The 23,619-nt window shown below is 33.0% G+C and overlaps 2 protein-coding genes across 3 annotated transcripts; both read left to right on the forward strand.

The window, feature by feature from the left end:
- The first annotated feature begins 8,366 nt into the window (after positions 1-8,366).
- LOC113857782 (pumilio homolog 2-like) lies at positions 8,367-15,524 on the forward strand. The gene is made up of 9 exons (XM_027489974.1): positions 8,367-9,722; positions 10,982-12,501; positions 12,579-12,720; positions 12,798-12,905; positions 13,022-13,234; positions 13,316-13,426; positions 14,097-14,291; positions 14,702-14,876; positions 15,103-15,524. Exons 1-9 carry the CDS (start codon positions 9,072-9,074, stop codon positions 15,138-15,140), a joined length of 3,153 nt encoding a protein of 1,050 aa, XP_027345775.1. The 5' UTR covers positions 8,367-9,071; the 3' UTR covers positions 15,141-15,524.
- A 4,885-nt stretch (positions 15,525-20,409) lies between these two features.
- On the forward strand, positions 20,410-23,148 carry LOC113858844 (transcription factor PCL1-like). 2 transcript variants are annotated; one of them, XR_003503454.1, is made up of 3 exons: positions 20,419-21,582; positions 22,166-22,448; positions 22,533-23,047. XR_003503454.1 is itself a non-coding variant. In XM_027491618.1 (2 exons), the coding sequence occupies exon 1, from the start codon at positions 20,685-20,687 to the stop codon at positions 21,552-21,554; it is 870 nt and encodes a 289-aa protein (XP_027347419.1). In that variant the 5' UTR covers positions 20,410-20,684; the 3' UTR covers positions 21,555-21,582; positions 22,166-23,148. The 2 variants fall into 2 exon arrangements, 1 of the variants encoding a protein (XP_027347419.1); XM_027491618.1 differs by having other exon boundaries at positions 20,410-21,582; positions 22,166-23,148.
- Positions 23,149-23,619: the final 471 nt, after the last annotated feature.

Below are 23,619 nucleotides of genomic sequence, written 5' to 3' on the forward strand. Positions count from 1 at the left end.
AGTGATCCTAAAGTTTACACTGTTCAATAGGGGAAGGATTTGCATACACACCTGAATATATCCACGTGCTATTACCTTTGGAAATAGTAATGGTAATAAATTGATACATAGAATTTAATACATGATAAGTAAATGTCGAATGGCATTGTTTTAACGTCTAAATGCCCCTTAAATGGCCCCGTGCCTCTTGGATAGCAACCACCTCAAAGTTCATCTGCTCCCAAAACTTACTCGTTCGAGCAAATTGAGTATGTACCTGAAATAAAAACAATAAATCAAGCATAGAACGTCTTAATAAATTTTGAAGATATGAGATTGATGTAACATATTTTAGGTTTACATTTATAATTTTATTTTAATTAATAAACACTTTTCATCTGCTTTATTTTTATAGTTTTTACCATTTTCTAATTATTTAAATAAATTAGGCCTATTACAAATAAATGTTTTAATTTTGTATTTTCGGTTATTCTGACCTCTGACTAATATTTTAACTATAACTTTTTTTTTTATAGATATTGTTTTTGGCTAATTCTACTTGCATTGGATTTTACACATTCAGGGCATCAAAATGCATATATGGATCGCTGGATTTGGATTTATTTTTTATTTTTTATGATTTTTTGAATTTAAGACAGATTTGTTGAATATTTTTGCAAGATTGCATTTGGATCCTTGTTATTTAATAATTATATTTGGACTTTTAGATATTATTGAGACCCAAATTTTGGCCACTTAATTTACCCTAATCAGAATCTATAAATAGACTAATAAGGTTATGGATTAGGGTATGATGCAATTAGATACTTTGAGATTTGTAGACTTGACCAAAATAAAAATCCTTATTTTTACTTTCTCTCAAACTCTCTCATTCTTTTCTCATTTTTGCGTGGGTTAAGTGCTTCGATGAAAGGCTAAACCTCTCATTCAACTTGCAGAATCCAAACTCTGTAATTTTGACTTGAGTTCTGCACTAAATTACTCTGAGTTTGTTCTTTTTTCTCTCTAATCTCAGAATTGTGTATTGCAATCGTAATTGACTTTTCTGTTGTTAGAATTTAAGTTAAGACTCGATTGATGCTTTGATTTGATAATTAGTAACATTATTCAATTAGGTTATTTGATTGAATTAATAATTGAATTGGATAATTGTTCAAAAGCAGATTTAAATCTTTAGATACTGTGATAGCCAAAGGTATTCTGTGGATTGATGTTTCTTAATTCATTTTTACTCACTTTAATTCTATTCGTAATTTAATTTAATTAACTTGCAATTTTCAAAACTCCAAAAACTTTATTTACATTTAAAAAAAACCTAAAATTGAATTTGACTGAGAATGTGTCTCCATAAATCGACCTAGGTTTGACTCTATATTAGAAAATCTTTAGAAAATTTAGTTGTTTTGATAGCGACTCAGCATCGTCTATCAGAGACGTTATGCTTTCCCACATCACCTCTACTATTCCACGCAAGAACACAACAATCCAGGTGATTCATCATAAACTAGATAAAAAAAGAGAGTTGGGAACCCACATTAATACTTTACATCAGAAGAGAAATTGAGAGGTGTCTCGTCCACCAGAATATCATCATCTTTACACTCTAAAAAAGTCATAACAGTGTCCCCAACATCCCTCATAGGGTAAGGCAGATTCGAACCTTCTAAAATACCCTGATCAAGAGGTTTTGGATCACCAATGTACAAAGGACAAGACCATCTGATGACCTCTAACAGGTTCAAATTAAGGTCCGTGTGCATGGCTGGAGAGAGACTTCGACGTGGAATTTCTTGTGCATGTTCCATGCAACATGCATAAGAAAACCTAGGACCTATGAGTAAAGAATCTTTTTCCAGCAATACAGGTCCCACAGAACTTGGAGGAGGCCGTGAACCTTGTCAGGGGGCACACCCACGTCACATGGGCCATTAGGAGAGCTAGGTCGAGAATGCTTCTTGAAACGATCCAAGGGTTTATTGCTGGACCTCACCTTCGTAGAAACCATGCCAACCTTAGTAATGGGATTTAATACCTTATTATTATCCACATCAACGTTTTGACTCAGAACATGATTTACATTCACTGCCACATCAGCCACAAGAGGCTCTCCCACAATATCTGCATTTTTTGAATTATCCAAAATATCAAAAGGATTTTGATTCAAATTTGAATTAGCAACATTATTATCACTTTTAAATTGGTAGCTAGAGTTGCGTGATTTCAAACCACATTTCATTTTTTGGACTATCAACCAATCACCATGTAAAATATCCGTTCCGCCATTCTTGGTTACTGTTACAGATTGCAAAAAAGGCGCACCTTGAACAGATTCACCCTCTACCACCTCATCTTGCCAGACAACCATCCCTAACTTGCCACCCTGGTCATCTACCAACAACGGTTCTTCTGATAAACCATTCCCATGATCTGGAGCAGGGAGAACATTGGGACAAAAACGCAACAAATGCCTATACCTACCGCAACCAGAACACAGCCAATGCAAACCCTCATATTCTACATGAAACTAATGATTCTGGAACCAAACTTTTCCCACCACCGGTTCATTCAAAGAAATTTCAACACACACTCTCGCGAAACGATCCCGTGAAGCCAATAACGTTGTTAAGTCCACCTTGACAGACCTACAAACTATAGCAACAAGAGCAAAATGAAGACTCTCGTTATAATATTCTATACCCAATGAGGGGAATCTCACCCACACCAAAGTCCTATCAATGTGGTCCTCAGAAGCAATAAAATCAGGAGACCATTCACAAAATATAAGGTAATGATCAAAGATTAACTAAGGACTATTTGAAATAACTTTTTCTCTATTAGCAATAGAGTCAAATTTCACCATAAAGAACCCATGACCAATGTCAAGCAAGTCAAAATCTTCGATTGATTTCCAGATTGCCCGTAGCTTCTCACGCATGGTAAAAAAGCCCAGAAATTTTCCCACTAGCTTGACCAAAAGAGCATCCTGCCAAGCAACACGTAAAGCTTTCACCACATCCTCATCTAGAAAACACCTCGATTTAAGGCGATTACCATCCTCTAATTCTATATGAAACAATTTGGCCTTAATAAGATCCTTCTTTTCAAGCCTAGGTAAAGGAGCATGACTATCCAAAACTTTATCACAGAAGAAGATACGAGCAGAAGAAGAATCACCTCCATCCGGTAGCCTAGGGGGAGGTTGAGAGTGTTCCATCACTATAATCTTGAAGGCGTTTTCAAAGCCTGCTTTAGTTGACATTCGTTAAGAACCATTTACAATAGAATACCCTTTCTGAGAGTTTGACTTCATATATAGTGATCTATATATTTATTTCTTATTAAGTAATAAATTATGATAAAAAATAAGTTTTTGGTATTATATTATGTTCTACCTACAATAGACTTGTGGCCTATATGAAACTTTTCAGCGTGGCTATTATTTTTTATTCTTAAAAAATACCATAAAATATAAAATTGCAATATGAAATAACTATTTTTAATTGCAATAATTTATCTTTGTTTTTTTATATTGAAATTATTTTTATAATGTATAAAAAATTTAAAATAAAATAATAAAAATTTAGTTAATATATATTAATATATAAAATAAAATATAACTATAATTTCTTAAAATAATAAGATTTTAATAAAAAAATACAAAAATTAATATGTCTTTATTATTTTTTTTATTTTAGATATATTTTAATAATATATTAAATAAATTAAAAAATTTATAAAGATAATTTTAATAATTTTTTATTAAAAGTTATTTGCAATCAAATAACTATTTTTGTTTTTTTTTTTGTTTTTAACATTGTATAGTCATTAACTAAAAATTTGTATACATGATTAATTCTAATAAATTTTTCTTAAATACAATTTAGAAATAATAATGATCAACTAATTATAATTTAAATTTTAAAATTATGTAAAACACTAAATAATAATATTTATAAAATTTTAAGTGTTGATCATAAATTTATCATAAATACTAGTAGTTGAAATAGTTTAAGTAAAAGTAACATGTTTTATATGATAGTGAGACAAAAATTAATTGTATTTTTTTGTTTAGACCACATATATCATTTGAAGGTAGTAATGTTTGAGTTAAGTATGAGCATAATTATTATGAGTGACAAAGTTATCTTTTAAGGTATTTAAAATAATTTTATTTACTATAACTTAAACTTAAGATCACAAATTTAGATATAAAAAATTATATATTATATATAAGTAATTTAAAATTTAAAAATATTTGATATCACGTTATTATTATTATTGTTGTTGTTGTTTGCTAATAATAGGGACTAAGAGTCCAAACAATAAATCAAACTAAGGAGTGGATCTAAGGGTCCAGATACCACACCAATCGAAGCATAAGAAAGGGAGCAAATCACAAAAAGCTTCAACAAAGCTAGCTAAAGGGGAAAGGAAATCAAGACCAACTTTTGCCAACTTGTCAGCATAATGGTTGACTTCCTTAAAAATATTGTCCTTAATCTAACATATAACATAAAATAAAGGATGATGAGTGCTTTGAACTCGTTGGATGTTGTGCAGGGATTCATGACAGTCAATTTCAATCTAATAAGTATGGATGAAAACAAATCAAGCGGTCTGATAGGAGCCTACAGCCTGGCCTGATAAGAGTCTGTGGCCTAGCTTGACTTGACCTCTTTAATAAATAAACAAGGCTTAGATTTTTTTTAAGGTCTGTTTAAGTAAATAGGTTAGGTCTGAGCTGTTTACAAAGTTTGTTAAACTTGATAGACTGACTTTTTTACACACACACACACACATACACACACACACACACACATATATATATATATATATATATAATATTATTATTATTATTATTATTATTATTATTATCATTCAAAAATTAGTATTCAAAGACCAATTTATGGCTTGCTTATTATGTGTTTGCTGACCTAAGCTTGATGACCTATTAAGATATTTTTTGCAGCTAGCTTTATTAACAAGTTTCAGGCCAAGTCAGGCCACCCAAACAGGCCAAGATAGGTTGAAAATAAAGTCTTTAACAAGTAACAAGCTAAGTTTAGGTCCAATAATTATGCTATGGGCTTGGCATATTTAGAGTGAGGTCTGGCTTGACATGTTTCCATGCCTACCAACAGGAGTTCTGGTCAGCTTGTTGTAGGAATAATTGGATGCCATAATAAATTCCCCAGAACTCAACTTCAAGGGGAGTATTGATAGGTGATGCCGAGTCGCTAGCAAAACAACTAAGTTTTCTAAAGATTTTATAATATAGAGCCAAACCTAAGTCGATTCACAAAGACACATTCTCAGTCAAATTCAATTTTAGGTTTTCTTTTAAAAATTGCAAATAAAGTTTTTGAAATTTTAAAAATTACAAATTAATCAAATTAAATTACGGATAGAATTAAAGTGAGTAAAATTAAATTTAAAAAAACCAATCCACAAAATATTAACTGCGTGTAACTCCGGCTATCACAATATCTAAAGATTTAAATTCGCGTTTGAACAAGCTCCCAATTTAATTATTAATTCAATCGAATAACTTGATTGAATAGAGTTACGAATTAAATCAAATAATCATTTAACCTAATTCGCATTAATTATCAAGTCAAAGTATCAATTGAGTTCTAACTTGAATTCTAACAACAAAAAAGTCAATTACGATCGCAATACACAATTCAGAGATTAGAGAGAAAAGAGAACAAACTCAGAGCAATTTAGCGCAAAACTCAAGTTGGAATTACGACGTTTAGATTCTGCAGATTGAACGAGAGGTTGAGAGAAAGTAAAAACAATTATTTTTATTTCGGCCAAGTCTCAAAATTTTAAAATGTCTAATTGCATCATCATACCCTAATTCAAAATCTTAGTAGTCTATTTATAAATTTTAATTAGGGTAAATTAAGTGGCCAAAATTTGGGCCTTAGTAATATGTAAAAGCTCAAATACAATTATTAAATAACAAGGGTCCAAATGTAATCTTGCAAAAATATTCAACAAATTTGCCTTAACTTCAAAAAATCATAAAAAAATCGAAAACAACTCTAAATCAAGTGATTCATATATGCATTTTGAAGCTCTGAATGTGTAGAATCCAATGCAACTAAAATAAGCCAAAAATGATATGTGTAGAAAAATTTATGGCCAAAATAGTAGTTAGAGGTCAGAATAACAAAAAATATGAAATAAAAACATTTATTTGTAATAGGCCCAATGTATTCAAATAAGTAGAAAATAGTAAAAAAATATAAAAATAAAACATATGAAAATTGTTTACTAATCAAAATAAAATTATAAATATAAACTTAAAATATGTCACATCAAGTGTAAGGAAGTAGGGATATATGGAAACTAACCACAAAGTTTCCCTTTCAATCTCTGAGAAGACCACCATAGGCAGCAACATGAAGATTAAGACACATAGCCTCATTTGTGTTTAATTTAAGCTAACCCCTTGGAGGAAGGACCCATCAGATCCTAGCTTGGTCCATGGTTATTCTGGAAAGGGAGAAGTGTATGTTCCTGCAATAAAATTTAGTATACTCAGTAATCGGTATCATAAACTATCTATCAAATCAAAGTAAAGATAAGAACAAAACAATTTTGAAAGATAAAAGCATTCCTAGCTTTCCATAAATGCCAAGTAATAAAACTAAAGAGTTGCTACCAATTAGAAAATTTACTCAAATAAGGGTTAAATAGATTTTTGTAAATCCAGTAAGACAAACTAGCAGGGAAAAATCAGCATAAAAATAGTCACACGAAACATATATTATAGATTCCTCTCTATTCCCACATCCAACCCAAGTAGCTAAAGTAGTCATCCTTTCCTATCTCTTTTTGCATTAGTAAGCAATTGACCATGAGATCATGAGATATTTTTCAAAGGAAAAAAGCCACTTTGAGAGAATCTTTACATTTTCAAACAGGTATAAACACACCAGGGGATAAAAAAAATAATAATTTGGAAAATTAACTTATAAGTAGTTTTGATGGAAAAAGAGTTATTATTGGATAAAATATCACGTAATTATTTAAAATAATATAATTTTTACATCTTAATTTTGATTATTTATAATAATTTTTAATTATTAATGCATATCTCTTTATTCTATAAAAAAATATCTCCACCTTAAGAAAATACTATAAACCCATTTTTAATGTGTTTCTTATAATACAATTTTAATTATTAATTAAAAATGATTAAAAAGTTCAATATAAGTAAAATCCATTAATTTTAAATTGAGACTAGTATAAATTTTAAGGAATAAAATGGGTTGCTATTGTCTGACCTAGCTTATTCACCTCATACATTATTGAGGATTATACATCCTGATCTTTAAACATATTTATGGCATACACATCACATACAAATTTTCAATCAACGCTAATGCTTCTATCTATTCTTAACCATGCAGCATGAAAATAAATCAAGGGACATTGTAATTGATGATTTTTCTCATTAATTTTCATTAGGAGTTGGTGACTTGATGTAGCTAACCTGTTACATGATTGGCAGGGGTGATTCCACACTGCTTCCGTACTGTTAAAACCAGAACAAAAGAAGATAAGTCCTCATTTACTAACGTACCGCACTGATTCACCGTTTGTTCTATATGCGGACTTTTATTCTTTACATTACGAATTTATGGCATTTTTTCCCCTTCTTTGCAGGTGACCCCATTTATGACTCTAACTACGTTAATAAAAGGTCAGCCGGTTGCAGTTACCCAATTAATTAGAGGTTAGATCCTTGCGAGTCAATAAATTGATTGCTTTCGCTAGCATTGAATTTATGAATTTTAAATATATGAATTGATCTATTACAAATCAATGTCGAAACAAGGAAAAGAAGGTAACCTTATTAAGTATTATGCGAACACTCACTAAAAGTTTCAAATACATTTTTTTATTAAAAATTTTCATCAATTTTTAAATTGAGTTTAAATAATTTATAATAGCAAGATTTTATTAAAAATAAAGTATTAAATATATTGAACATGTAAAAATAAAAATGGAAGAAAAGAAGCATGTGAATTTTGGGAAATATATGAGAGGCACAAATCTGGCATGCCCAGTATTAGTAATAATGAGTAGTAATAGTAAAAAAGGGAGGTAACAAAAACTAAGAACATATAATGTGAAAAGTAAAAATCATGAGATTCATAACACAACAGAACAGAACTGAACCGAAGGGAGAGTGGTAACTGGTGCGAAATTTACTGTCCTTTTGGCCTGTTTTACTCATCAAGCGAATCTAATAAACGGACGTGTCAGTCGGTGACAGCTTCTTGTTTTGGAACACGAGGGCAAAAGAAAATAAACACCATCTCTCTCTCTTTGGCAATGGCATGAGTCGGTTATCACTTGGTCAATTACCCCTAATGTTTAGGAAATACATAAAATATTCTGGATATTTCCGAGATTCAAGAAATAAATGGAAACTTAAAAACAAAAAATAAACCCAAACCCAAATTTTTGGTTTTGGGTTTGCTTGCTATCATCGTCTGTATTTAATCCACCTCGAGATGGAACAAAACCCTAAGGGTTCTTGTAAGAACCAATCGCCGCCGGATTGATCACTCTCTCACTGTTTCCTTTTTTGATCTCAGTGAACCATTTCTCAGCTCACTGTTTTCTCTTCCCTTCTTGTACTTTCCAACGTTAATTTTGTTCTTGTATATAAATATCATCGTATGGGAAAGCATGTCCTAGGAATTTCTTGTCAATAATTATGGGAACCAACTCTGGGAAACTTAAAAGTGAATTTCGCAATCTTTTTTTTGTTTGATTGTTGGGGTGGTTTTTGTTTCAGCTCTTGAAGTGACTTCGGTGCAGTTTTTACGAGGAAAGCTTAATTTTTTTTCTTTTTCCAGTAACTGCAAGTTAGAATTTTCTGAAGTTGCTAATATGGGGTATGGCCGTTTAGGCTCTGTGATGTGAAAAGTTTGAATTTTTGGGTTGTTTTTCGGATTAGGGTTTGGTTTGTTGTGGTGGGTAGTGATCAGTTGTAACTATATGAGGTTGGTGATTAGAGGGTGGTGATCAAATTGAGATTTTGGAAAATGTTGTCTGAATTGGGAAGAAGACCGATGCTTGGGAGTAACGAGGGTTCTTTTGGTGATGAATTGGAGAAGGAGATAGGGATGTTGCTTCGTGAGCAACGTAGACAGGAGGCTGATGATCGTGAGCGTGAGCTCAATATATTTAGGAGTGGATCAGCGCCTCCAACTGTCGAGGGTTCTTTGAGTGCAGTTGGAGGGCTGTTTGGTGGTGGTGGTGGTGGTGGTACTACCGGTGCTGCTGCCGCCGCTTTTCCGGAGTTTACCGGAGCTAAAGATGTGAATGGGATTGCTTCTGAAGAAGAGCTTAGGTCTGATCCTGCTTATCTTTCGTACTATTACTCCAATGTGAATTTGAATCCCAGGCTTCCTCCTCCTTTGCTATCAAAGGAGGATTGGAGGTTTCAACAAAGACTTAAAGGTGGAGCTTCTGTTCTGGGTGGAATTGGAGATAGGAGGAAAGTAAACAGGACTGATGATAATGGTGGTAGATCATTGTTTTCGACCCCGCCTGGTTTTAACATGAGGAAACAAGAGAGTGAGGTGGATAATGAAAAAGCAAGAGGTTCGGCTGACTGGGGTGGCGATGGACTGATTGGTTTGCCTGGACTTGGGCTTAGGAGCAAACAAAAGAGCTTTGCAGAAATTTTCCAGGTGACTTGCTTCTTCATCTATTGATTGGTTTCTTTTTTTCTCCTATATTGCATGATTTGGCATTTTATGTTTTTGATTTCATATGTGGCACTTCATAATTGATTGGTTTTGAGATGAAGCATAGGGTCAATTGATTTTTATGATCTGATGTGTGATCTTGTTCTAATGTTTTGAGTTATCATTGTAATTCTTGAGGGATTTTAAGTTTTGTTCAATGGAATGCTAAATGACAACGTGAATCCGTGGCTTTGGCTTCTACAAGGTTATTTCTAATGCTTGTTGAGACAGAAAATGGCAGCAAAACATTGTATGAATGCATCAGATCTTTTTTTCCCATGTTTATCTTGATAATCCTTTGTGATTTCCCTGTAGTAGATAGCCTTTTATTTTCACACTGGCTGGAAATATTGATACTGATTGTTAAGCTATATCTTCTTGATTTGTCACATTCACCATAAAATCTTTTAGGCTCATTTAATCTTTTAAGCCACATTCATATTTTGTTTTTTAATAATAGAGTATACATACAATACATTTACTACATTCATATACTATATTGTATACTGTGGTGCATATCTAGTGTATCCCATAACCTATACTGTTGTTGTATCATGTGTGTCAGTCTGTGTAGCCAACAGATTCAGTTGCAACACTCTACTCTACACAGTTCACCATACATTCAGAGATGTACTCACAATACAGTGTGTCGTTCATTTTGTATCTTAGAAATCAAAATTTGCATAGATTGTTCCTCTCTAAATTTTCTCTTAAACTTCCATGCCTTTCCCTTACTTTCTCTTGGTCTCTGTTAAGAATTTTATCCCACGATTCAGTAAATGCTGCATTCCTTTATTCAGTTCATGCTTCTGCACCAGTTTCAATTTCTCACTCAAACCAAGCTTGATGAACGTGTACTGATTTACTTGGGTTTTGGATTGTTGTTTGCACCTAACACATTTTGAAGAATTTTATATGGCACATTTTATATCTCACCATGTGATAGCACACAACATGTTGATTTTGGTCTTACAGTCTGTGTTTTTGCTATATCTTTCTATATATGGTATATTCAGATTATTATTTGTTTCCTTTGTATTTTTTAAGCTTTCTGTAGCAATATTTAGTTTACTTCCTACTATCAATTGTTGACATTTCTGTAGTGAATTTAGCATCTATTTGCTTAAATTTTTATTTCTTGTATTTCTTTATTTTTGTATCCTTTTTCTTCTACTTGTCATTTATGACCAGTAATTGCACAGGATGATTTGGGGCGTCATACTTCTGTCACGGGCCTCCCTTCTCGTCCATCCAGTCGTAATGCATTTGATGAAAATGACCTTATGAATTCTGCTGAAGCTGAGTTGGCTCATGTGCGCCGTGAGCCCACAGCCACTGATGCCTTGAGATCAGGATCGCATGTTCAAGGATCATCTGCAGCCCAAAATATTGGCCCACCAGCTTCATATTCATATGCTGCTGCACTGGGATCTTCCTTGTCAAGAAGCACTACTCCTGATCCGCAACTTGTTGCTAGGGCTCCTAGTCCATGCGTCACACCTATTGGTGGTGGGCGAGCCATTGCTACTGAAAAGAGAGGTATTGCCAGTCCAGATGCATTTAATGGTGTTTCATCTGCCATCAATGAGTCAGCAGACATTGTGGCTGCATTGTCGGGGATGAACTTGTCAGCAGATGATGTATTAGATGGTGAAAACCATTTGCCATCACAGGTTGAAGCAGATGTTGATAATCACCAGAGATATCTTTTTGGTAGGCAAGGTGGTCAAGATCATGGTAAGCAACATGCATATTTAAAAAAGTCTGAATCAGCACACTTGCAAAATTCCGGTAAGAGCAGGGGTGGGTCAGACCTCAACAATCCATCCTTGGATAGGCAGGTTGAGCTACAAAAATCTACTGTTCCTTCTAGTAACTCATATTTCAAAGGATCACCTACCTCCCATTTTAGTGGAGGAGGTAGTTTGCCACCTCAGTACCAGCCTTTAGATAGTACAAATTCATCATTTAATAACTATGGTCTGAGTGGGTATGCTGGAAATCCAGCATTGGCATCCTTGATGACTAACCAACTCAGCACTGGTAATTTGCCACCCCTGTTTGAAAATGTTGCTGCAGCATCAGCAATGGCAGCCCCTGGAATGGACTCAAGAATTCTTGGGGGTGGTTTGACTTCTGGAGCTGGTGCTCCGTCTGATGTGCATAATCTTGGTAGGATGGGAAATCAAATTGCAGGCAATGCTCTTCAGGCTCCTTTTGTTGATCCCATGTATCTTCAGTACCTAAGGACATCTGATTATGCCGCAGCGCAACTTGCTGCTCTTAATGATCCCTCTATAGACAGGAATTACTTGGGGAATTCGTACATGAATTTACTTGAGCTTCAGAAAGCTTATCTTGGATCGATCCTATCACCTCAGAAATCTCAATACAATGTACCATTGGCTGGTAAATCAGGCAGCTCCAATCATCATGGTTATTATGCAAATCCTGCATATGGTGTTGGGTTATCTTACCCAGGAAGTCCAATGGCAAACTCTGTTGTATCCACTTCTCCAGTTGGATCTGGAAGTCCTATAAGGCACAATGATCTGAATATGCGTTTTGCATCTGGAATGAGGAATTTAGCTGGGGTCATAGGACCTTGGCATGTAGATACTGGAAACATTGATGAAAGTTCTACTCTGTTGGAAGAGTTTAAAAGCAATAAAACAAAGTGTTTTGAGCTCTCTGAAATTGCCACTCATGTTGTTGAATTCAGGTATACTTTTTTCCGCTTGGTCCTTTTATGCCGCCTCCATGTAGAAATAAATTCAATTAATTTAATATCATTGGCAGTGCCGATCAATATGGGAGCCGATTTATTCAACAAAAGCTTGAAACAGCTACTACAGAAGAAAAAAACATGGTTTATCAGGAAATCATGCCACATGCCCTTGCTTTGATGACTGATGTCTTTGGTAATTATGTGGTTCAAAAGGTAATCATTACTCTTTCAATGAATTATTCTCTTTCAAGAATCTTGTTTAAGCTATAGTTGATAATGATATGTTGTAGTTTTTTGAGCATGGACTTGCATCCCAGAGAAGAGAATTAGCCAACAAACTTCTTGGCCATGTTTTGACACTTAGCCTTCAAATGTATGGTTGCCGAGTCATCCAGAAGGTATTGAGATTATAAGGTGGCAGTAGTTGATATTTATATGTTTGGCTCTGAATCTGTAATTTTCTGAATATCTTATCATTTTACTTTTGCTCTTTCAATTGTGTATCTCTCTCTAGGCCATTGAAGTCGTTGATCTGGATCAGAAGATAGAGATGGTTCAAGAGCTTGATGGTAATGTCATGCGTTGTGTACGAGATCAGAATGGTAATCATGTCATTCAGAAGTGTATTGAATGTGTCCCTGAAGATGCAATCCACTTTATTGTCTCAACATTTTTTGATCAAGTTGTGTCACTCTCAACCCATCCATATGGTTGCCGGGTGATACAGGTAAGATTTCTTTGCCACTTGTACTACTCTTATTGTGTACCTAAAATCATTTGTCTTACAAGCATACCTTGTACATGACAGAGAGTACTGGAGCACTGCAAAGACCCTACGACACAGCAGAAAGTTATGGATGAGATTTTAGGAGCAGTTAGCATGTTAGCTCAGGATCAGTATGGAAACTACGTTGTTCAGGTTTATAATTTTTTTCTTACTAAATAATTTGAGTGTGTTGCTAATTGCCATGATCAGTGGAAGTGTGTTCTTATGTTTTATATCTCATGTTTTTCTCTGTTTCCTTGAGCATGGTTTTCTGCATGTCCATTCTCGACTGCAAGCTTGCTATCAAGATATTTTTGATAAATAGAAATATTAATTGTATCTATATATCGTCACAATGTATAATGAGATTATTCTCCTTTATATTGATTTTCTTTACAGCATATCTGCAGGTTTCAGATCTTCTACATACTGCGTTATATCCTTATCAGTAACTAGTATCATGAAAGCTTTCAACTAGAGACTTACATTTCTTGTTTATGATTTTTAACTTAATTTATTGTGAATGTCTTGGGATCGCGTGTAATGCTTCAGTGACAATTGTTACATATAAATATGTGTTTTTAAAAATCTGTTCTTATATGTTATAGCTTCCTGCCCTATTTACTTTAAGCTTCTAACATGCCATCCAAGGTTTGTTCTCTTTCACACATGATATGGGCTTCTGTTCCCTACTACCCCTAATATTACATTACCTCATAAGCATGATACTGTTTGCTACAACTTGATTTAATATCCATGTGGTGTGTCATTTATACAAATGAATTGATCTCTTGCTTTTGGTTTCTTCTCTTCTTAATAACAGCATGTACTGGAACATGGGAAGCCTCATGAGCGTTCTTCTATAATAAAGGAATTAGCTGGCAAGATAGTTCAAATGAGTCAACAGAAGTTTGCTTCCAATGTTGTGGAGAAATGTTTGACCTTTGGAGGTCCTTCTGAACGCCAATTATTAGTGAATGAGATGCTTGGCTCCACAGATGAAAATGAGCCTCTTCAGGTTTGTTGAACTTTTTCTAATATATGCCGCTACCGCTCTCTATTTGAGGCAGATTAGAAGGCAACGCTAATGTACATTTTTAAACCCAGTCTCAGATAATGGTGATATTGGAAGCCTTCTTTTAGGTTCAATACCATCATAAATGATAACAAATGATCTCATGATTCCAATCTCATTGCATATGCTTGACATATAACACCTGTTCTGACTTTTTTTATTGAACAACTCCTTCACGTTTGAACAGAACAATCAACTTTCACGCAGTCTTGAACTCCAATCACTTGTACCTGCCCAAGATTTCTTTCAATAGGATTGTGATTGGCAGTGTTATAAATGCTTTAGCTAGTTCACTCTCAACCTATCTTTCTCAAGTTTTGCAAAATGATAAATCAGACTTGTGTTATATACAGGCGATGATGAAGGACCAATTTGCAAATTATGTTGTTCAAAAGGTGCTGGAAACTTGTGATGACCAACAGCGCGAGCTGATTCTTTCAAGAATAAAGGTTCATTTGAATGCATTGAAAAAGTACACCTACGGAAAGCACATTGTTGCACGTGTAGAAAAACTTGTTGCTGCTGGAGGTACTTACTCCTCCCGTTTTATTTTTCATTTGCATTCTCGCTTGTTCTCTTTTATACTAGGGCATCCACTGTGTATGCTTTAGAATCACTTTCATCTGAAAGCATACACGTAAATGATAAATGCATGCGCGGGATACACACACACGAAGACCAAGACATTTGGTGCCAAGTTGTTGTTAAGTTGTGATATGTGGAGTGTTATTATACATGGTTTAATTTCTTGCAGAAAGGAGAATTGCTGCTCAGTCTCCTCAACCTGCTTAGGTGGCTTAGGAAAATAATCTTGTACAGCTAACTGAGGCTAGTGTGCGCTTCTTCTTCTTTCCCTCCTTCATGAAGAGGTTATGTTTACCTATCTGTGGAGATGGGTGGTAGTAGCCAATTGGAAATAAAGTTGTCGCTTGTACTGCAGAACTGTACATTTTGTAGCTTTTAAGTTTATACAAAGAATTTAAATGAGATGATGATGCCCCTGCAGAGGAGATAAAATGACTATACAAGCCTTTTTATGGTGTAAAGATTTCACGCGCGACTGTACAAAATGATGCCATGTGGAGAGCTGTTCTTGTTTAGACGAGGACAGTTTTTTTCTCTTTTAATCATGTATGCTTATTCACTTCTTCCCTTTCATCAGTATATTTTTTTCTTCCAAAGTTTGCTTTTCCTTTTTCTCCTGCCCCTGTGATTATAACTTACTATCATCCACTGTCTTTAAAATTATAAATGTTGATTAATTTATTTAACTTCATAACAATTTAAATTTTGTTCTTAATATTTTAGAAATGATTTATTTATTTATATTATTTTTTTATCGGACTAAAATGATATTTATTTTATTATTATTATTACATTTTTGTTCAATCACGTCTTAAATGATGGAAAGGGAAGTGTTTTTACAAAGCACTGCATTTTAATGCTCTTTTTTTATCTCAGAATTTATTTTGATAAAATCAATAATAATTTATTAAAATAGTTAAAATGTTCTTAAAATTTAGTCATAGATTTTGTAACATAGTGTCATGGATTAGAAAAAATTATTTTATGCTTTTGATGAATGGCGCTATTCAAGCTCATATTTATCTTTCTGTGAATTTGAATTTGACGTTTTTATTAAACACTCGTATGGGATTGTTATTCTCAGAAGCACAATGTCAAGAGACTACTTAATGATGAAATTGCTCGGTTGAAACCAGTGCTTGACTTATTTAAGGAACAAATAATCGATGGTCCGTTTATTTAAAAATTAGATAGAATTTGAATGAAATTTTAAAATATTATACATAATACATGTGTATTTAAATTATTTATAATTATAAATTTTAACATTACACATTTTATGACTGATCCTCAGTGTATTTTGAACAAAAGGAGCTTGCACAACGAGCTATTGCAAATATTCTCGCATGCTCTCACATGCACAAGACGCTATAAGAGAAATTCCTATGGGCTGTATCATCCTTCGTGGAAAACAATGTCTAGTCTTCGATTCTTCTTGGATATATTCGCGTATTGAGTATATTATAAATTTGTTAGTAGTTCCTAACTTTGTATCCTATTCCCATCCAGTAAAAGATTTGAAATTATGCATATCAACTCTTTATTTGTGGTAGTTGTAAACATCTAATAAACAACGTTATCTACGATCCTTTTATATTTATTTAATTGATTTGATAAGTTTTATAATCGGCATACCAGATGGCAGAAGCCAAGTTGCATTTAAAATAATACCAGTCTTGATGATATCTACGAGCCATTGTTTTCCTGGAAAATTACAGCACATTAAAATATTGAATATATTAATGTCTTGAAAGATGATTGCTATAAATTTGTGTACTAAGAGTGAGACTGTTTAATTTATATTGCGTTTGTTTATAATTTTTCTACCAAAAATTACATTTCAAATGTAATTTTGTAAAAATAGAATAGAATAGAATAAATTAAATTATTTTGAGAATTACAACGAACAACTTCTGAAAAAGTTCTAAAAGATCGCTGTTTTCACACTATCTTAAAATCGTTTTCTTAAACCTGAACATACAGGCGTTTATTTATTTGAAAGGAGTAATTTTTTTTAACCTGAAAAAAAGTATTATTTTTATGAAGTTACAATGTATTATTTTGCACTTATGGTTTTTCTGTATGACTAAAATTATGATTAATTCTTTTTATATTTAATAAATCATATTATTAATTGAATAATTTTTCATGTTTCAATTAATATTTTGGGACAGTGCGTTAATTAATGTGAAATCAATATACGCGATGAAAATAGCAAGCTTTGTAAATTTCCTCAGCGGGTCACCGTGTTCCTAAAGTAATGAATGTAAAATATATCATTTTTTTTACTTAATTGAATCATATTCTAGACAAGAAAAAAATTGTCATTCAAAATAATTGTGTTTTTCTGTTGCTTTTCTTTATTTTTTTATTTAAATAATTTTTATTTATTAATTTTTATTTTTGGTCCACGTCCAAGTGAATCATTAAGTCTATTAAAATGAAATTAAATTAAATAATATTAAAATAATAATTTCATTTTAGTTTTCCAAATTAAGTAGAATAAGGATAAACACCCTGTTTTACATAATTTAATCATCATTATAAAATTTATATATTTAAATATTTAATATTTTTATTTCTTGATCTTAATTCCTAAGAGCACATATTAACAATGTGTGCACTTAAAAAGCGGCGCAGTTTGTCCCAGTCTCTGATCGGTGATTGGATGGGCGTCCTATGATTCAGCCCCGCGTGATGAGTTATCATAGAAAATAGTGCGTTCTGATTCTGAATACCAAAACCAATCACCACCGTTCGTTTGATCACTCTTTCAGCTGTGAGCTGTATTCATTATTCAACGACTTTCTTCCTTTCGGCTTTTGGAGCCTTTTCGCATTCTCATTTGCCCAAAAACCTTTTTTACTTTTTTGACGTCACATTGTTCACATACAACCCCGCCTCATTCCCGCGGACTAAAACACCGTCTTCCGATAATTATTTTTCTTGATTTATATTCTTTGCAAGTAAGAACTGTAATTTGCAGCATATATTTTTTTTAAGTAAAATTTGTTTTATTTAAATAAATTTAATAAAAAGTAATTTTTATTTTAGTCAAAAAAAATTATTTAAGTAAATTTAGTAAAAAATATTTTTTACTTAAACAAAAAAATTTGCTTAAGCTAAAATTGTAAAAAAATTTATATTTTTATTTTTATTTTTAAATTGTAAAAAATTAGGAAAAATTTTATTTTTCATTAATAACTACTTAATTATCAAAGACTATTACATATTTTATTTTACAAAATATTTTTAAATGTATTATCTAGTGTGCTACTTGTTCTAAATATTAACAAGGTAGAACTATTTAAAATTAAGTTAAATTGTTGAAAATAATAATAAGAATTATAGGAATGATAACTTTGAGAAATTAGTTGAGAGATAGTTGTGATATTACATGTTTTGAAACGCTTAAATTTTTGTTGTATGATTATAAAGTATGATTATATAATCTTACACAAATGTTTCTTAATTTTTTCTACAGTTTAAAAAAGAAAAGATGAAATTTTAAAATTTTTTGCAATTTTAGCTTAAGTAAATTTTTTGACTTAAACTAAGATTATTTTTTTACTAAATTTGCTTAAGCAAAAGTATATTATCAAAGAGTAATTACTACCAACACGGTAGAGATCTAGATTCTATTTTTCTTTTATGCACTAAAAACTACAATATTTATTGAAATATAGAGACTAAATGTTATAAACATTTTTTCATATAAGTTTTAATATTAGTATAGGTTGACAACGTGGATATTTAATATTATTAATTAACAAATAAAATTAAGTAAATTTTAAAATGTACCTTACCTTAAGTACTTCAAAATACTTGGAATATAAGTTTTGTTATAGTCTTTAAATATCATTCTGAACTTCAGAAAAAATATATTCAGTATATTAAATATAATTTCATTTTATTATTTTAATCATTAATTAGTTAAAAGGACTTAACATCTTCAAATTTGCTACCAAACTCAAAACTTTGTATTTTTTCTATAAGGATGGTTGAAGCAAACAAATAATAAAAAAAATAATTTTAATTTGAGGTGCACTATATACGGACGCCTTGTTTGATAGGTCCAACCTTATCGACAAAAAGAATAAAATTACTCTTTTCGATACATCTAAAGATTATTTTAAACATTTTATTTGATAAATTATATTAATAAATTTACCAATATAAATTAAAAAATCTTATAAAAAAATACAAGTTATCTTCATATATCTCTCACAAGCTCTTTTAGTTTATAAATTTATTAACTACAAAAAATATTTGATAAATACACATAAAAAAAATGATATTAGAACAATAATATTCCCGCGAATACGCTACTTAAGGATAATGAGGTGTAACTTTTCGCACGGTTGCGTTTGAGAATAAACCAGAAAATGCACTAATGGGTGTCCAGTAGCATTTTAAGCGGTTGAAATTAATTTATTTAGCATGATATCATATCATTATCAAATTTATTTTTAGTTGAATTTCTAATAATCCTATAGTGGCATGCGTGTAAGCTTACGTCATTTCCCTTTCTTTAATTATATTTACAACGAAGAAAAGGTTTGAGGAGGAAAAAACACAAAATTTTAATTTCTGACGTGTGTGTATATATATATATATATATAATTTATAAATATATAACTTATAATTAATATTATTTACGTTTTTTTCTACTTATTTCTTATTATATTTAAGCACATTTAAAATAAGTTTTGTGTTTTTTAAGTTTATTCAAATATAAAATGTGATTTTTAAATTAAATACCTAAATATGTATTAAATCTTAAAGCATTTAAAAATTAATATTATATGAGTCTTGAGGATAAAATATATGAACGATTTAATAATTATGTTTGAGACAGATAAATTATTATAAACAATAACTTTCTTTGATTATTAATATGATTATATTTACTTAAATTTAAATTTAAGATTACATGTTAAACGAGAAGTTATATAATAATATTTTATAATTTTTATTTTAAAAAATTGATAAAAATTGCAAAATAATACAATATTATTTTATTTATATTATTATAATTGCAATGATTTAATAATATATTCAGAATAAAATTGAATTAAATTTCGAGCTTAAATTAAAATTAGAGTTAAATATAAGTGTATTGTTAATGAGTGGTTAAGTATTAGTATGACGAATATTTATTTATACATGAAAAATGGTGGCAATGGCATCACGAGGGGGAGGCACGTGTGGTTGATATGAAGCGAGCGAGATAGTGAAAAATGGATGACGGTGTACAACAATATTGAAAAGGGAAAGATAGATATTTAGAGGATCAAAAATATCTGGCTAAGTCGTCCACGTTGGCACCACAACAACGCCCATCTGGAATAAGATATTGCACTTTTTCTCTCCTTTTCACAATTTCCCCCAAATTATAATTCAGAAAATAAATTAGGAGCATTATTTCATTCATCTTTATTATTATTTATTTATTATCTTCCTTCCTTCTTCCCTCACTTTCCCTGTTGCCAAAGCGCACACACACCGCCGAATCGCACGAAATATCTTCACAACACAACAACGAATTGCGATTTCGATTTCGAACTCTCCGTCTCGAAAATCTTCTATCTATCCAATTCAATCCATCATTCGTTCAATCCATCATTTTTTTCGTTTCACCGTTCGGATCCGAATCCAATAACGAAACCGTTTCAGGTATCTCAAACAGTTAGTCTCAGAGGGCGAGGAGAGAGAAACGGTTAATTTGTTTTGGCCCTTACAAGTAACTGAATGGGGGAAGAGGTGAAGACGAGCGAGTACGATGAAGAGCGCGTGATGGAGTGGGAGTTGGGTCTCCCCACCGCCAACGATCTCACACCTCTATCTCAGCCGCTGATTCCGCCGGAGCTAGCCACCGCCTTCAGCATCTCGCCGGAGCCCCACCGCACACTTTTCGACGTCAACCGTGCCTCACGCAATACCCTCTCCACGCTCCGCGGCGGTGGAAGCGTGCACCAGGCGTTCTCCTCCAACAACAACAACGTCTACGACGAAGACGACGACGACGACACGGATCGGGACGGTTCTGGCTCCGATTCCAGGAAACAGCGGAAGATCGATTGCGTGGAGGAGGCGGATTCGGCGGTTCGCACGGAGAACTCGGCGGACAGGACGACGCTGAAGCGGCCGAGGTTGGTGTGGACCCCGCAGCTGCACAAGCGGTTCGTTGACGTGGTGGCGCACCTAGGGATCAAGAACGCGGTTCCTAAAACGATTATGCAGTTGATGAACGTGGAGGGGTTGACTCGAGAGAATGTGGCTAGCCACCTACAGAAGTATCGGCTATACTTGAAGAGGATGCAGGGACTCTCGAACGAGGGTCCTTCTTCCTCCGATCAGTTATTCGCTTCGACTCCTGTGCCTCAGAGTTTGCATGACTCTGGTACTCCCAGTGCTCATTCCCATGGCAATGGCCATCTTCCTGTTCCCATTCCCATGCCTTATCCACCTCCTATGATGTCCATGCCTGTTCTTGGCATGCCTCATGCCCATGGCCCCATGGCCATCCCCATGCCTACTTCTTCCGCCACTTCCGGTTACCATCCTTATAACATGTTGCACCAAAGGGATTGGCCTCATCTTGCTCCTAATGATAAATAATTCATCTTCCGCTTTTTTCTCACTCAAGGTTAGCTATTAGCTATCACCATCTTTTTCTTCTGATTTGGATTTAATTGCAGCTATAAAGGTTAATTAATGGTTATGTGTCTTGAACTGAAGTCATATTTTCTTTGAGCACAGCACACTGCATAGGGTTTGAGCTCTTAGTAGAGTCCTCCCTCGCTTCCACACTTAATAATAGCTGGCAATGGGGGACTCTATTTTATTTTTGAATTTGAATTAGATTTGGAGCGAATAGAATAATCTGTTTTCTCTATTGCTTGCTGATTTTGTTAAAAGAAGGATGAGAAATGAGCGTGTTTCTTTGATGCTCAGATGAGTTTTGGTCTTTGTTTAAAATGTTTTTTGACGGTATTCTTATGCTGTCTAATGTAGAAAGTATTTTTCATTGGACCATCTTGTGATACTTTCGTTTTCTTTTCAGAGGCTAGGTATGTATATCTTCATTTGAATTTATACTAAGATTGCCCAGATTCTTCGACATTTTAAGTTCTTGTCGCTAATTGATTTTTTTTTTAATGCCGTAAAGATTCATATTGTTTGGGCAGTAAAAATTATAATTTATTTTCTGTGTGATGCCACTTTTGTAGATTCAAAGATTTATTTGTTTGTCATGACTTTAAAAAGACGAGAAGGGAAGTAGCTGCATTGATCATGAGTATCACCCTGGAAATCATACAAACCGATTCTTAAAGCAAGTATATGAAGACTTTGTGGAGCCAAATTACAATCTGAATCAGTAGTATGTACCCTTTGGGCAGATGTATAAAGTTATTGGCAGGCATCTCTAATTCATGTCAGTCTGTCACCTAATTGTACGACGAGAACTCTGTCAAAGTTCTTTTGGTCTCTGCTTAGACAGCTGATCCTAAAGTAAATTCTTAACTAGTTCTCTGATTCATAAATTATAATTCTATTCTATTGTGTAATACTGGATGTGTTGACCTTCTTTTTCAGAATCATTGCAAAATTGAATAAAAGAGAGACTGAACAGCATTCAGCAAACATTTATCCCATGATCTGGCAAATGTATTTCTATATCTTTAAGCTCTTGCTTCCATTTTCTTAAACTGAATGCTATCGGTTTTCATGCTAAGAAACGTTACAGAGGGAGAAGAACGGGATTTTTATTTTGCATACACAGAGGCACAACGCACGCAGACACCCAAACACACTCACATCTCTACCGTTAAGAGTTCTTGTTTGACTCCTGACGCAATGCACTTGTCTCTTTACCTTTAAGAAAAGTAACTGCACTTGTGGTCTTTTTGTGTTAACGGGCAGACGTCAACCATTCTATGGTTTACTTGATTTAGAGAGTATGCACTAACGAAGGGAAGGCACAATATATTTTGATCAAAATAAATAGGAGTTTGGGGAAGGTCGATCTATAAAGTTTGTAAGTTTACTTCTTTCGGTAGTACTTATTTGTACTCTTATTGAACACATTCATCTAGTGGATAAGGCTTGTTTAAGCTTGTGCCTTCCTTGTACTGCTTTGCGTATTGAATTTTTAAAATGAAAGGATAAAAAGTAGCTAAAAGATTCAAAGCACAAGGAGAGCTGGTTGGAGGTCAATTAAAGGAAACCTGAATGGATTAAAAGAAAAGGCACCCAATGCCAACATTCTCCTTTAAATAATAATAAAAAAGAATAATGGGGGTCGTGGAATCGATCGCTGGGGCGTAAATGCCTCTAGTGGATTAGGTTTCTTGGAGAAATTAGAGAGTAAAGTTTAGGTTCCCCAATAAATTCTTTAAATATGAAAAATGGACCACAAGTCCTTTTCGCTAGAAAATAAAAGTTTGCGAGGAATGAAGCAAATTGTTCGTTGTATGTTGTCAGAACAAAAGTTTCTCCGAGCTGATTCACTTCGGGGCAAGTGTGTGATATTCAATTGAAAAACTTGCACCATATGCTGCCTGAGCAATCTTGGCGGAGTTTATTTGAAAAAGAATATAAGCAACAAAATTTCTAGTCACTTTTTATTATCATGTGAAATATATGTGAATTTTTAAATAAGTAGTAAATATCATTAAATAAA

Source organism: Abrus precatorius, unplaced genomic scaffold (genome assembly GCF_003935025.1).
Source record: "Abrus precatorius isolate BTA unplaced genomic scaffold, Abrus_2018 Scaffold2, whole genome shotgun sequence".
Lineage (NCBI taxonomy): Eukaryota > Viridiplantae > Streptophyta > Magnoliopsida > Fabales > Fabaceae > Abrus > Abrus precatorius.